The sequence below is a fragment of the Pelobates fuscus genome, chromosome 1 (genome assembly GCF_036172605.1).
Source record: "Pelobates fuscus isolate aPelFus1 chromosome 1, aPelFus1.pri, whole genome shotgun sequence".
In the NCBI taxonomy this organism is placed as follows: Eukaryota; Metazoa; Chordata; class Amphibia; order Anura; family Pelobatidae; genus Pelobates; species Pelobates fuscus.
In genome coordinates this window covers 96,245,803-96,261,752 of record NC_086317.1, presented here as the reverse complement: position 1 = coordinate 96,261,752, position 15,950 = coordinate 96,245,803, and the positions used below count along the sequence as shown (strand labels likewise).

At 40.2% G+C, this 15,950-nt stretch overlaps 1 protein-coding gene across 1 annotated transcript in view; it reads right to left on the bottom strand.

Moving 5' to 3' along the window:
* The window catches only part of SHROOM2 (shroom family member 2), a 207,180-nt gene that overhangs the window by 108,198 nt on the left and 83,032 nt on the right, over positions 1-15,950 (bottom strand). Inside the window, exon 2 of the mRNA XM_063450082.1 lies at positions 15,606-15,751. Within this exon, the coding sequence (XP_063306152.1) occupies positions 15,606-15,751 (146 nt within the window). The remainder of the gene's footprint in view (positions 1-15,605; positions 15,752-15,950) is intronic.

The following is a 15,950-nucleotide window of genomic DNA, read 5'->3' as shown; positions in this document are numbered from 1 at the left end:
ACAATGTTCTGCATAACTATCCCAATTGCTACTGTGAAAATTAAATTGCGCCCCCTACAGCTCCCATCATTCCAAGCCAGCCTAAACATTAAAAGCTAGGAGTTGCTCTTCTACAACATTACACATGTGAGAGAAAAAAAAAAAAAAGTAAAGTAGAGACTCTTTATACATAGCATTACTAAATATATAATTTGCTAACCAAGTTAAACATTATTTATAAAATACTTTATTTCAGCTTTTACTTTTTAACTACAGGCTGTTGGCACATTTTATAAAATGCAGTTTATTACTTAGGAGACAATCCAAACACGGTAGCTAATTTTATTGACTACTGATTATCATAAAGTCTAACTCAGCAGTCAAAGTGATCACATCTAAATTTTGCAAACCTTTTTTCTTTTTTTTTTTTGCTATTGATGCCAAAGTCAGAAAAAAAGTTATTTTCTTAAAACCAGGTTGGTAGGCCGATCTAGAATGTTTAATCCACCCACCCCAGAAAATTAAAACAAAAAAAAAAACCAACAATGTGCTTTTAAATGCAAAAAAAGGGTGGGTAATTATGTTTTACATGGATAGTGCAGTGTGAGAGTTTCTTTAAAAGAATGTCTACATAGACTATCAAGTATTGTGCAAATGTGTGTGTTATGCTGTTGAGTTTGCTGCACTATATTTAATTTGCAGTGCACTCATTTGTCCTTTAATTGGTTTAAAGGATTAAAAAGCAATTGTTAATGTTGCTTGCACACATCATTAAGTTGTGGATATGATTGTGAAGTTCATTCTTCTCACTCACCAACACATTTCAGGATTTGTTAAAAAAAAAATAAAAAAAAAAAATATATATATATATATTTTTTTTTTCAAGCCCTTTTTAAGTCCTTACAGATGCTACATTTTTAATGGTCCTATTAAAGATTTTCTAATTCATCCTGAACAGGACTGTGGTCTCCCAAACATCACAGCTTGACATGAATTGTAAGGCCCTCTTCAGCGACCAGGTAATGGGACGAGTGCAGTCGAAAAAGTATCAAAACAATGGATTCCTTTGCTGATGTGTTCACAATTCCACTAACATGTCAAAACTTTTTTTTTTATATAACTTCATATATTTTACAAACACTTGATTCAGTTTTTTCAAACAATACAAGGCAAAACCAACCTCAAGCCTACCTAATATTACATTAAAGGGACACTATAGTCACCAGAACAACTACAGCTTAATGTAACATTGGAGTTTGAGAGAGACTGTAGTCGTTTACATTGCACTGTTAAGCAGGCCCGGACTGGCCATCGGGCACACCGGGCAAATGCCCGGTGGGCCGCGATGGCCGTGGGGCCGAGGCCGGCAGGGGAAGGTCCCAGGACTTCCCCTGCCGGTTTATGCAGGGCCGGCACTATCCGAGCGCCGGCCCCGCTGTATTCCATGTCGGGCCGGTGGGGAGATCAAAGATCTCCCTCACCGGCCCACATGCTATCCAATGCGGCCGCCGGCGGGGAGAGAGGAATGGAGCCAGCCTTCCCGGAGACAGGACCCGGCGGAGCTCTAACTTGCAGCTCCGCCGGGTTCCTCTCGCGAGATCCGGAGCGTTGCCATGGCAACGACCGGATCTCGCGAGAGTGAGCTCTAGCCCGCAGGCTAGAGTTCACTCACCACGAGGACCACCAGGGAACGCTGCCACTCTGCCTCCCAGTCCCAGGAACCAGTCCCCCCCTCCCAGGCTAAAGGTAAGAAGGGAGGGGGGGACATAATGCCTGTTATTTTATTTGTTTACCCCCCCCCCCCACACACAAAATCCATTCTAACATTTATACATCACGCACACCCACACCCCCAGCACACCCTCACCCCCAGCACACCCTCACCCCCAGCACACCCTCACCCCCAGCACACCCTCACCCCCAGAACACTCTCACCCCCAGCACTCTCACACCCATCACACACAGCACTCTCACACCCATCACACACAGCACTCTCACACCCATCACACACAGCACTCTTACACTCAGCACTCTCACCCACATAACACACAGCACTCTCACCCACATAACACACAGCACTCTCACACCCATCACACACAGCACTCTCACACCCATCACACACAGCACTCTCACACTCAGCGCTCTCACCCACATCACACTCAGCGCTCTCACCCCCATCACACTCAGCGCTCTCACCCCCATCACACTCAGCGCTCTCACCCCATCACACTCAGCGCTCTCACACCCATCACACTCAGCGCTCTCACACCCATCACACTCAGCGCTCTCACACCCATCACACTCAGCGCTCTCACACCCATCACACTCAGCGCTCTCACACCCATCACACTCAGCGCTCTCACACCCATCACACTCAGCGCTCTCACACCCATCACACTCAGCGCTCTCACACCCATCACACTCAGCGCTCTCACACCCATCACACTCAGCGCTCTCACACCCATCACACTCAGTGCTCTCACACCCATCACACTCAGCACTCACACCCATCACACTCAGCACTCACACCCATCACACTCAGCACTCACTCAGCACTCTCACCCACATAACACACAGCACTCTCACAACTATCACACACAGCATTCTCACACACAGCACTTACCGCACCCTCACATACCACTTACCGCACCCTCACACACAGCACCCCTCACACACAGCATCCATCACGCACACATACTGCACCCCTCACATACACACAGAACCCCCCCAACACACTGCACCACACACATACTGCACCCCTAAACACATTACATTCCAGACACACACTAGATCCCTTACCCAACTCTGGATCATCTACACACATATAAACACTAGATCCCTATATACACTCTGAATCCGTTATAAACACACACTCACTAGATCTCCTACACATTCTGGGTCCTTCAAACACACACTAGACTCCTATACACATACACACACACACACACACACACTACACTCTTAACATATACACTCTGAATCCCCTATATACACTCTGAATCCCCTATATATACACACACACACACACACACACACACACACACACACTAGATTCCTTGTAAGCAAACACCTACTACACCCCTAAACACACACTTTCTACAAACACTACATCACCTATACACACACTCTATAGCCTGTTTGCACACATGCTACATCCCCTTTACATACATTCTCTACAGCCCCTAGCCACATATGCATCACATTACACCACAGGCACAACATGTCTAAAACTAACCTTATTACACAATACCACACCACAATCAGCTCACCCTACACACACACACACAATACCACAAGCAGACTCCAAACACATGCACAATACTCTTTCCTGGCATTTTTGTCTCCTGGTATCCAGGTTTAGAGACACCAGAGACAAGTTGCAAGGAAACACAGTGCAAGCATGTTATTAAATTTGCTTGCACTGTGCAGAACAAATAAAGTTTTTTTTTTTTTTCTCATGCTAGAGCTCTTCAGCAGAGCTCTGCGCATGGTCTGCCCTGGAAGAGCATTGAACCAACATGCTCACTTTGAGAGGGGGCGTGCTTGTCATTAGTGATGACAAAACACACCTCCTCTGACCCGCCCCCTTCTTAGTGGGCCGCTGGGATAAAAAAATGCCCGGGCCGAATTTTTCTCCCAGTCCGGCCCTGCTGTTAAGACTGCCTCAAGTTGCTGTCTATCAGACAGCCGCTAGAAGTGTTTTCTTTAGTTTCACGGAGTTTGACTCTGTGACTCAACGCTGGATGTCCTCACACTTTGAACGAGGACATTCAGCATGTTGAAACTCCCCCCCCCCCCCCGCCAAAAGTATTCAGTCAACGCTTTCCTATGGGGAAAGCCTAAAGCACGCGTGGCACTCGCCACACATGCGCAGTTGACAGACATCTGCAGACGAGGAGCCTGACACAGCCCTGAGGGAAAATGGCGCTGCAATCAGGTAAATAAAAATTGTTGCTTTTTTATTTTTTAAAACGCGTTACATAAGCGGAGGGAGGTGGGAAAGGTGCAAGGGCAGAGGGTTCCTATAGTGTTGGCAATACAGCTTTGACTTTCTAACACTATAGTGAAGGACACTGAAGACCCCTAAATCCCCTTAGCTTGCTGAAGTGCTTTATGAGTGAAGAGTGTGTGTCTTTTCTCATTTTATATAAAGTACAGATATTTGAAATTTTATAAGTTAACCTTGTTACATCCCTCTGGCTGTCAGAGAAGCAGCCCTGTTACTTCCTGGTAGTTTAGCTCACTGTAGCTAAACTCAAGAGGCAGCAATTACACAGAGCACATGCTTTGCAAAGATTTCTCCAAAGTCTGTGATTTGATAGCCACAGAAGGGAAGAACTTGCAAGGGTTTCTGAGAAAAGATATGCAATTTTCAAGTGTTTTTTTAAGATATAACCCCTATGAAACAAAATGCATAATTAAATGTAGTCACTGCGGGTGTATCTACTAAACAGTGGTTTTTTTTGTTCTTTTATAAAAAAAATCCGGCAGTGTAGTGCCTGTCTAAGCTAAGGAAACTGCGGTGATATTAATATTTCAAAATAAATTACATATTGAATTATTTTTCTGTTTGCTTTTTTCTTTAAGTTCCATTGTTTGCGTGTGGACTTAATCTCTAAAGATAAAATATTTTAAAGATCTCAGGTGTCAATGAAAATCATCCACCCACCCGTTGCAGCCCTACACTAAGCTCCCCTGTTCTCTTACAGTTTACACGTAGTCTGATTATGTTTAAATATCAGAACAATACCACCAGTTGCATCTGAATATGTGTGTGTCTGCCACAAGAGGGCAATGTTTTCAGCATGTAACAAAATAAACACGTAAATAAAAATCACTTTCTTGAAACTGAACAGTTAAAACATTGAGCAAAACCTGGGCCCATTGTTATACTCTAAAGAAGAAGAAAAAAAAAAGAAAAAGAAAAGAACTTGGTGTAAAATTGTGGTATTTAGAAATAAGGCTGTTTCACAAAGGTCAAAAGCAAGCTTCATGTGCTTTTAATTGTATATTCCAGATGATCTCCCAAGTTTCCTCTTTTGGAAGAATAGTTCCTTTCTCGTGTCCAAATCCTTCCGTATCTTATTCTAAATCCAGATTATTGGTGTATATGAATAAGAGACTTTCACAGTAATAAAATAATAAGGGAAAGAAAAACACCTAAAATAGATATTTTGGTTTTGCTGTGTTACTCATATGATCAGCTACGAAAGAAATATTGGATAATATGGAAAAAAAAACAACACAGAGTTTTAATACACAGAGGGAAAAGCTGGCCAGAGACTAAAGACAACCTACAAAAAAAGATCACTCAATAACTAATTTTCTGTAATACAGATATGCTATAAATGGGTAAATCTGGGGGCATTGATGATCTCCTCCAGATTTTCAAATGGAAAACAAGCTTTATGCCTTAAAAAAAAAAAGTTCCAACATATGCAGCACCGCGTCATAGGTAAACAAGACAAACAAGCAATTTTGGGAAAAAAAATTAAATAAAACATAGAAAAGTTGGTCCAAAGAATAAAAGGAGGGTATAACTAAATTCTCACAAGGCAATATATTAAGAATAGAAGTTCTATTGGTAGGTACTACACACATCTAGAAGGACACATGTATTTCTAGGTGCACTTACAGTATGGAGTACTTACAGGATTTAGAAATATGGTGGTACAAAAGAATAAAGAAGATTCAGGATTACATCAGATAGCGGTGGTAAGTCTTTCTCGCTTTGATTACACATCGGAAATGTTTTTCTGATTGCAAAATCTGTAGCTATGCCGTGCAAAGAAACTGCTGAATGTTTGATTAATTTGCACAGTGTTGTCCATAGCAAAGAGATTTGTTTCCTTATATTAGTTTAAGACAGCAGGATCTGTGTTCTTTTTCAAATTCCAAGCATCTCACATTGTATTCTTAAACCTTATATGCTGAAGAGTTCCTGTAAATGAACACTATAGCGTTCGATTTACAATGCTAACGTGCCCTAATGGCCGTTAAGGGTCCTGGCCCCCCACCTACAGTGAGTATTTTACTTACCTTTTTTCCATTTTAGCGTCTTTACAAGGAGGCTCTGCCTGCTCGGTAATATCAAAGAGTTCGATGATCTCAGCCAATCTAATGCATTCCCAATGGAAAGCATTGGGAGGCTAGTGCGCATGCATGTCAGAACACCATGCTGCACCATTTAAATGGTATAACGGAGGCCACCTGATAGAAATAGTATATTTTTACTACTGTTTGGGGGAGAAGGAATGGCACCCAGACCACTTTATAGAGCTGAAGTGTCTAGGTGCGTATAGTGTCCCTTTAAGGACTAGCAGTAATACAATTAGATGAGGTAAAATGTAAGTTTTTCTTATCTCCCATCTGTTGGCATTTGCCAATGTTCTAGATAGTCTACTTGAATGCACAGTGCTCCAAGTACTGCTAGAAATATACTTATTTATCTTGTGAAATGCAGGAATTTAGTACAACCCAGTATTCTGGCAAACCAATATACCCTGCAACCTGACTACTTTGACATTCAGTACAGCTTTTCTCCTTTCGCAGTGCCTAGTAATTTCAATGGAAATGTAACTCGTGAAAAAAATCCGCTGGAGCCGAGAAGAATCAGATAACAAAAACCAGAGGATTATGGGTAGCAAAAGTAGCAATCAACATTTATTTGATCACTGTGGGATGTTTCCAATTAGAAATACATATAGTTACATCTGGTACTATGTATGACAGCTTAGGCTCTTTATTGCATGCAAAGACTTTCTAAACAATGTTAAAGCTAATCTAAATCTAAAATAATTTAATTACATGTGAGAACAAGGCCAGCAAGATAAAAATCAATGTTGTTGGATTATGAAGTTCTTTTTGTTTTGCTTTGCATAACAGTACAGATACGCTAAGGGAGTGCCAGACCTTGAAAAGCTCTCTAGAATTCCCAGAATGCACACAGAAAAAGATCCAGTGAAAATAAGCATGTGGGTGAAGGTGCAGACCTGTAGTCTGTGCTGTGCCAAGGTTATCAGGATCCAGGCCGTGCAGGAATGCAGAGCATTTATTAGTCTTAGACATCCAAGAGGAGGTATGTGTTTAAGCTATACACAAAGAAGCTACTCAGTGGGAAAAATCTAAAGCTCTGACAAAAAAAGTTAATTTGGGGGGGTTCAGGCCCAGATGCTGACGGAATGTGCAGATAGAATGTGTTCCAGCCTCGGAGAAAAAAAGAAAAAAAAGGCTGAATATATATGGTGAATGGAAACAAATACTCAGGTGGGTAGCTGCTATGTAAGAAAGATTCAAGGCATTGTAATTCCAGAGATATTGTGTGTCAGCCATTAAAAATAAACAAATAAAACCGCCCCCCCCCCCCCAAAAAAAAAAAACAAGACAAAAAAACACAAGAAAATAGTCAACCCTCTTCTCTTCCAAAAAGAAGTAGAAAACAAAATGAAAAAACATGGCAAATGGAGAGTTTAAGACTGCCAAGAAGAAATGTATTGCTGCTAGCTCAATGGGCTAAATGACAACCATTTCTATGCCCTGCTCTAAACTGGGTCAGATATATCGACCTTGGGGCAAATTTGCTGGGACACCCACTCCTGGGAAGATTGGCAACTGTATTGAATGTTTCCCACATTTGAATAATTTTTCTCACTGTAGAATGAAGGACTTTAAATTGTTTAGAAATGGTCTTGTAACCCTTCCCAGTTTGATGGGCAGCCACAATTGCTGATGTCTTTCCTCTTTGGCATTGTTTTAATACAACAAGCAGCTAAAACTTCAGTTTCATAAAGGTGTTCACACTTGCTGATTGATGAGCAGCACCTGTCTGCGACTTAGCCTCTTAATTCCTATGGAAGCAGTAAGGTTCTACTTCGTTTTTCCACAGATGGCACTAGGTCATGTGTTTTTGTTTATCGGACGTTGTATTTACCCAATTTTAAGACCTGCTAAGGAACAGATGATTACCAATATGTCCACAGAATTCAAAGAGGGTGTACTTTCTTTTTGCCATGACTGTATCCACATAACACAGGGTTATTACCTAAAGTGAGAATTAATCCAAAGTAAATTCCAGGTCAAAATAGTCCGCTATGCTTCAAGTTTGACTGCTTTAGCCTAGAATTAGAAATTCACTTTGAATTCTCACTTCAGTAAATAACCCTGTCATTGTTTTGACTTTTTACATTAATGTTGCAGGCTTATTTTACTTGTAAATACATCTTCAGTTGCTTGTTTATCCTTTTAAGTTAGTATATGCTATATAGATGCTAAATAGACAGGTTACTCCATCATCGGGACTCTACTGATGGATTGTTATTGGTCTTGGTGGTTTTCTTCCCAATATTCTAACAAACACAAATGTAACTATGTGAAAGATAAATATTTGGCTTAATTAGGGAATTCCAAGACTCTGGCCAGTCAGCAGACAGAGGTCAGAGCTACACAGCACTGAGCTGTCTGTGCTCAGGCAAGGATGAGCTGAAATGCAAGAGACAGACAAAATATAGATATAATGTTCTCTGTGTTAATGCAGTGGGCTTGAAATCTACTCATTTCAGCATGATTATGTATTTCTACCCAAGCTGAAGTAAAAACATTACTTGACTGACACACACACACACACACACACACACAAGCTAGCTTTTAGCTAGCCTTACCAAAGCGTGTTCGCCTAAGAATGTGCATTTATAGCTTATTTCTTCTAAATCAACATACAATTGATGTCCATTTAGAAAAAACATTGTATAAAAGGTGATAAAAAGTATAATACATAATTATTCCCACAATTTATAAATTCCTCATTGAAGCCTCAGACCATCTCCAGAAGTAGGGGTGAGCACCAAGTATTCACCTAAACCTCCCTATAGGAAATCATTGAATCAATGCTTTCTTATGGAGCCTCCACATCATGTGATTGAGTTTTACGCGATCAGGCAGTGGAAGCACCAGTAGTATAGTGACAGCCAATACAGGTGAACTTAAAAGGACACTGTAGGCACCCAGACCACTTCAGCTCATTAAAAAGTGGTCTGGGTGCCAACTCTCACTCTTTATAAAACTGCAATAATTACCTGCTAGGGTTAACTCTTGCTGCTTCTTCGGCTCTATGCATGAGAACTTCCAGCGTCGCCAGAATCCCCATATGAAAGCATTGAATAATGCTTTGCTATGTGGAAATCCTAATGAGAGCACGGCGCAGACGTCAGCGGGGGAGGAGCATGGGCGGAGCTGAGCCAACACCGAGGGACATTGGCGCTGGACCCAGGTAAGTGACTGAAGGGGTTATTGACCACTTCCGTGCTGCGGGAGGGGGCCTTGACAGAGAGGGAAGATATAGTGCCAGGAAAACAGGTTATTTTCTGGCACTATAGTTTCCCTTTAATCCTGCAATGTAAACATTGTAATTTCTGAAAAACGTTGCAGGGCTAAGAGGACAGGACTTGAGAGGAGATGAAGTGGTTAGGGTCACTATAGTGTTTCTTTTAAGTTTGGATCAGAAGTCCCGCATTAAACTTGTTGTAACAGACATCCAAATTTTCTATTTAAAAATTTACATGAATGCAAATTAAAGAAAAGAAAACGTTATACGCGTTTAAAAAAAATGTGTACGTTTTGCATTCTACTGAACACTGTGCTTTTAAGCAGCTCTGAATCTTCATCCTGGAGTTCTATATAAACTTTAAAGGAAATTCCTATTACTTTGTTTTGTACTGGTTATCTTATCAGAAGGAAATTGTGTTTGTTTGGCCTTCCCAAAAAAAGAAAATCATCTTTGCACAGGAAATCTATTGGTCTGCACATCATTTGTGCAGTATGTTGTTTTGATGTGAATACAATTCTGCTATAGGCCAAATGGGGAGTTCTTTGAAACAACTGACTTTCCATCTTCATAAGTCAAATATCATTGTAATAGTTTAATGATCACGTTCCAAAACACTATGAACACGGAGTAAGAGATCATACAAAGGATTGCAGCAAGGAAAACTAAAAAATAAAGTAAGGCCTATATAAGGATAGCAAAGTATAAACGTACTGGTAAAGGGACACTGTAGTCACCCTGACCACTTCATCTCGATTGTCTGGGTGCAGTGATCCTGTCCCTTTAACCCTAAAGAAACCCACACATTTGTTTATATTGCAGGGTTAAACCTACCTCTAATGGCTGTCATACGGATACCCATGAGGCGCTTCCGCTGCACAGACCAAGTAAAACTTATGTAACATGGAAGCCCAAAGGATAATATTGCTTTCCATTTTTTCCGATGGGAAAGTTGGAATGCGCATGCTCGCTGTTGGTGTGCATTTGGTCCTCAAGGTTCCTCTATGAGAAACATTGGATTGGAAGACACCAGAGGAGGCACAGGATCGAACGGAGTGGTAAGTTTTATAACCAGTTCCCTTTAAGATAAGAATTTTCCTTTTTTTTTTTGTTACAGTTAAACAGTAACTCTGTATATAGGGAAATTGCAAGCTATTTTACACTGCAAATGATGGAGTAATTGATGCGACTAGTTGTCAGGAGGATACATGGTGTCCTTACATCCTTCAAAATAAATATATAAAGAACATTTCCCATTCAATGAATGAGCGGAAACCATATTATATTTCATACCAAGAAGATTGCAATATACATACAATGTGGTGTATGGCAAGCAAAAATAAATAAAAAGTCAGGTCATTTATGACAAATCATGTTTATGTGTTTGGTGCTAGCTTCATTTTAACGGAATAAAAGGAGTCTGGAAATTAGCTGTATAACAGGTACAATGCATCATCAAAGAAATAAACAAAGTCTAATAAAATAGAGATACATGCCCAATGAACTTCACAGTTAATGTACCAACGAGGCAATATGCTAACGAACTTACTTTCTCACGCAACCATGTTAGCTGCATCTGTGCACCTCAGATGAGATTAAAGGACCACTATAGTGCCAGGAAAGCATACTCGTTTTCCTGGCACTAGAGTGCCCTGAGGGTGCCCCCACCCTCAGGGACCCCCTCCCGCCCGGCTCTGGGATGAGGAATGGGGTTAAAACTTACCTTTCTCCAGCGCCGGGCGGGGAAGCTCTCCTCCTCCTCTCTGCCTCCGATCCTCCCTTTCGGCTGCATGCGCGGCAAGAGCTGCGCACGCATTCAGCCGGTCTCATAGGAAAGCATTTACAATGCTTTCCTATGGACGCTTGCGTGCTCTCACTGTGATTTTCACAGTGAGAATCACGCAAGCGCCTCTAGTGGCTGTCTGTGAGACAGCCACTAGAGGATTTGGAGGCTGGATTAACCCTATTATAAACATAGCAGCATAGCATGCTATGTTTATTAAAAAAAAAGGGTTAATCCTCGAGGGACCAGGCACCCAGACCACTTCATTAAGCTGAAGTGGTCTGGGTGCCTAGAGTGGTCCTTTAATTGCGGAGCTGTCAGTTTTATAATTTTAAGACTAAAAAAAGTCAATGGTATCTCACAAGCACGAACAAAAAATTACAATTATACATATATTTTGTTGAACTTGTTCACATTTTCTTTTTACATGAAGGAATTAACCATCAAAGCTATACTTAAAAGTTTAACTTAAAAAAAATCATTAATCATCAAATAGCAAATATGCACTCCACTACACAATATTAGTAATGTCACAATGTAAGAGAGATTAAAAACACGCAATACATTATTTTAAAACAATTAACTGAAATGGAATGCCAGTTGTGCTTATTTCCCTAAAAGATAGTGAAATACAATTCTAAAAGCAATATCAAAAAGAAAACACAGATAGGGGCATTGCTATATAAACAATATGACCTGAATGCTTTGTTACGAATTCTATGATTTTCTTCCGTTCACCAGATTTTCACTGGTTTCACTGGTATAGCACAGTGTGGATCAATCACATGAAACATTTTAAAATTAACTCTTGAACAAGTGCTACGGCATGGTTAATGTTAATTCTCAAATTAATAATTAAATATTGGGCATCTGTCTTAAGATAATGACAGATAATCAATGAAGGCACCACCCCCAAGTCCTGGTCCCTTTTAAAATGGATAGACCATGCCAGCAAGGGTTGCTACTACAAAAAAAACAAAAAAAACATGGATTTAATAAAACATTTTGGTTTTGGCTGCAGTAACCCTTTAATATATTAAGATCTAAGGTTATGAACAAACATTAATAAAACATTTTCCAGTTATTTGCCGTGAAACACTATGAGACTCACACTGGTTGTGCTCAGTGTCAACATTCTGGCATAAGTTTATCAGACGTGAATATTTAAGATTTATAAACGTCTTCATGAGGATGGCACTAAAACGAGTGGTGTTCTCTGGCAAATGTTAATGTAGTTTCCAAGAAAAAGGACAGAGTCTAAGCATTAAAATGTAGTAGTTTTGGTGCTTAGAGTCCCTTTAACTTAACACATGCACTGAAATATTTATATATTTTATTCTAACAAAGCCTTATAGGGATATGCTTCAGTGCAGCTAGCAAACAAAACATGTATAGCACAACTCATAATTATAGATTGAATTCAATTTCCACATGCTGTTTCGCTCAGGGTACTGGAGTCACTCCCGGATAAGAAGTCGTGACAAGTGAAAGACGTGCTATGGCTGTGTATAAATAGGTCACCCCATAAGCATACAATACACTAGTACTAGTAGTAACTACATAATTCATTTACAAAGAGCTGTCATTTGTTTCTAATACCCCACCTCCTACAGTCTGTAAGCTCGTTTGAGCAGGGTCCTCTTCAACCTATTGTTCCTGTAAGTTCTCTTGTAATTGTCCTATTTATGGTTACATCCCCCCCCTCAAAATATTGTAAAGCGCTACGTAATCTGTTGGCGCTATATAAATGGCAATAATAATAATAATAATAATAATAATAATAATAATAATAATTTCAAAGCAAAACATCTCCTGGGGGAAAAAAAACTGCTTTGAAAAGGTTCTCAGTCAAGTCTTGCATCCCATACCCTCCAGAAACCAAACATTCTATGCATGAGGCCGTTCATTTCTGATCATTTTGCTGGGAAGCCACTAGAGCCAATACTAAACAATCGCCAAACCTGGATGCACAGGCGCAATGTAGTAGTGATTATTGTGCCCTGGAGGACAGCTATGTGTTAAATAGTAATAGAGCTCCCATGTAGTGCTGCATCTAACGTGAGGCAAACATGGCATCTGCCCTGGGCAACACTCATTATCCATGTTTAATGTACAGAGAGGAAGAGATGGAGCTCGAAGAGGAAAAGTTGGAGATTAAAGGGGGTGGGGTTTACAGAAGGAGGAGTTTTCTTAACAGGAAAGGTGTGGCTTTGACAGGAAGGGGTTGGGGTAAATTTAGATTAGGGGGCTGCCCGTGTTTAGTCATATCTAGGGCAGCACACAAAATATATAAATCACTGCTCCCATGTAGTGTGCTTGTTTTGGAAGGATGTGACGCACAATTACCAAGAGTTTTTGCAGGGACTTTCTAGCACAACTCCCATAATGTTTAGCCAGCCATAATGCTTTCAAAGCATGAAGTGAGATGTAGTCTACAACCACATGAAGTGCCAAAAGGTTGCCTTTCCCTGGTCTAGCATTTTAGACTCCAGTCTTCATCTTAAAGTGCAACACACACACACACACACACAAAATCCTAAAATAAACAACCTAAATAAAATTGCTATCAAGTGTATACATATACACGAGAGACAAGCTACACTGTTCTAGTGTCGATTAGCACGCAATGAAACAAGCTTATTTGTGTAATTTGGGAGGATTGTTTTGCTTTGGAAATTGTCCCCTTGCAGAGCCAATCAAATGGAGGGGTGGATGTAGAAGAACGGAGAGAGGGTGCTGTATTAGTGTTAAACCCATGAACCACGGCATATAGCGCCTTTAACATTATAACAGAAACAGTTGAGAATTACTTGAGATCTGCTTAAGCAAAGAAAATGTGCTGCTATCCTGCTGCCAATCAACCACCTTATTTTTTTTTTTTAAATCTTTTTTACACACATTTTTAAAACTTGTGTTATGAGGCTGTTCCCATGATACTTGTTTTTGTGCATAATATATTGATTCCCTGTACAAGAAAACCCTATATTTTAAGTCTGAAAACTGGAAACATCATCCTTGTGTTCGAAGTTGGAACGCATTTGAATTAAAGGGACACTATAGTCACCAGAACAACTACAGCTTATTGAATTTGTTCTGGTGAGTAGAATCATTACCTTCAGGCGTTTTGCTGTAAACACTGTCTTTTCAGAGAAAATGCAGTGTTTACATTACAGCCTAGTGATAACTTCACTGGCCACTCCTCAGATAGCTGTTAGAGATCCTTCCTGGGTTATGGCTGCCTAAAATGCATCACAACATATCAGTATCTCCTCCATCTACATGCAGACACTGAACTTTCCTCATAGAGATGCATAGATTCAATTCATCTCTATGAGGAGATGCTGATTGGCCAGGGCTGTGTTTGAATTATGCTGGCTCTGTCCCTGATCTGCCTCTTTGTCAGTCTCAGCCAATCCTATGGGGAAGCATTGTGATTGGATCAGGCTACCACATCTGCTGATGTCAGTAGGCAGTGGGCAGGTCAAAAGGAAACAGGGACAAAGCCAGCAGCTCCAAACTTGAATGCAAGTAAGATGTTGCTATATTTAGGGAGGCATGAGGGGACCAGGGTGGTTAGATGGTGGTTTTAACCCTGTAGGGTCAGGAATACATGTTTGTCTTCCTGACCCTATAGTGCTAATATGCCGAAACACCTACGTGCTTCAAGCTGGAACGCAAGTAATGGAACAGATCAAGGAACCAGAAGTGACAAATGTGCATTTCGTATTGGAACACACCTGGGAAAGACAGGGAACACAGGAGAAAGCCATATAGGAGAGGTATAAAAGACAATGATTATGCAGCCAAAATATGCTGATAAAGTCTGCAATCCAGACCAAATGCATTGGGACTCCTGTACGTTATAATCCTGCTTTTATTTTAGCATTTTTGTTCTCCCAGATTACTGCTGCCTAAATACAATGTTATGCATAAAGGGAAATTCATCCGTCTGACCACATGGAATGATGAAATGCTTGATTTTATCACTTTATTTCAGTTTTCATATTCTTATACAAGGAGAAGTAGATACAAAATAATGTACCTACATCATTTACCCTCTAAAGGGTGATAAGTTAGGAATATCTGATTAATTTTGAGTGCAATACCACATTTCTCTATTCTTTATTTCATACAATGCTACACGTGCAGTTTATTTTCAGAAGCTCAGTTTAGTGTATAATCCAACTCTATTTTTGGAATTGAAGGGTCTACCTTTTTTTCTCCATCAACATTTATTTTGTTTATGGTGGTGTTTTTTTGCATCACATCACAGTTCCTTTTACTTGTTTTTTGGGTTAATTGATTCTTGTTTGCCCTTTTTGGCCATTGAACACGGTTAGTGTTTAAGACCTCACAAACACATTTTACATAGATGATACGTGAGCATAAAATAAAAAAAGATGGTTAATTACTTTAAAAAAAAAAAAAGTAAAAAATTTAAATAAAACAAAAACAAAAAAACATTTTAAAAAAACCATTCAAATATAAATAAAAGCAACTATTCTAAACCTAATGAGAACTTACCTTTTTACAATCATCTTCAGTGTTTTATAGGACCCTTTCACCAGTGCAATGGCTTCCTGGCGATATCCTGAGAGCGGTTGGTCATTTATGTTCACAATTTCGTCACCGGCCATTAAGGTGTCGGCAGCTTTGCTCCCTTCTTCCACCTGAAAAATACAATATTACATGCACGTGAATAAAATCATTAAGCACATTAAGTCTTTATAGGCACCATTAACAGATGGCTGCAACAGGCTACACTTTACAGAGAGTAACACATGAAGATCAGCATAACTAAAACAACCTTCACACCCCTAGTTACCTTTCAAGATGGCTATTATGGTATGCCAGATGTGCCCCTCCAAT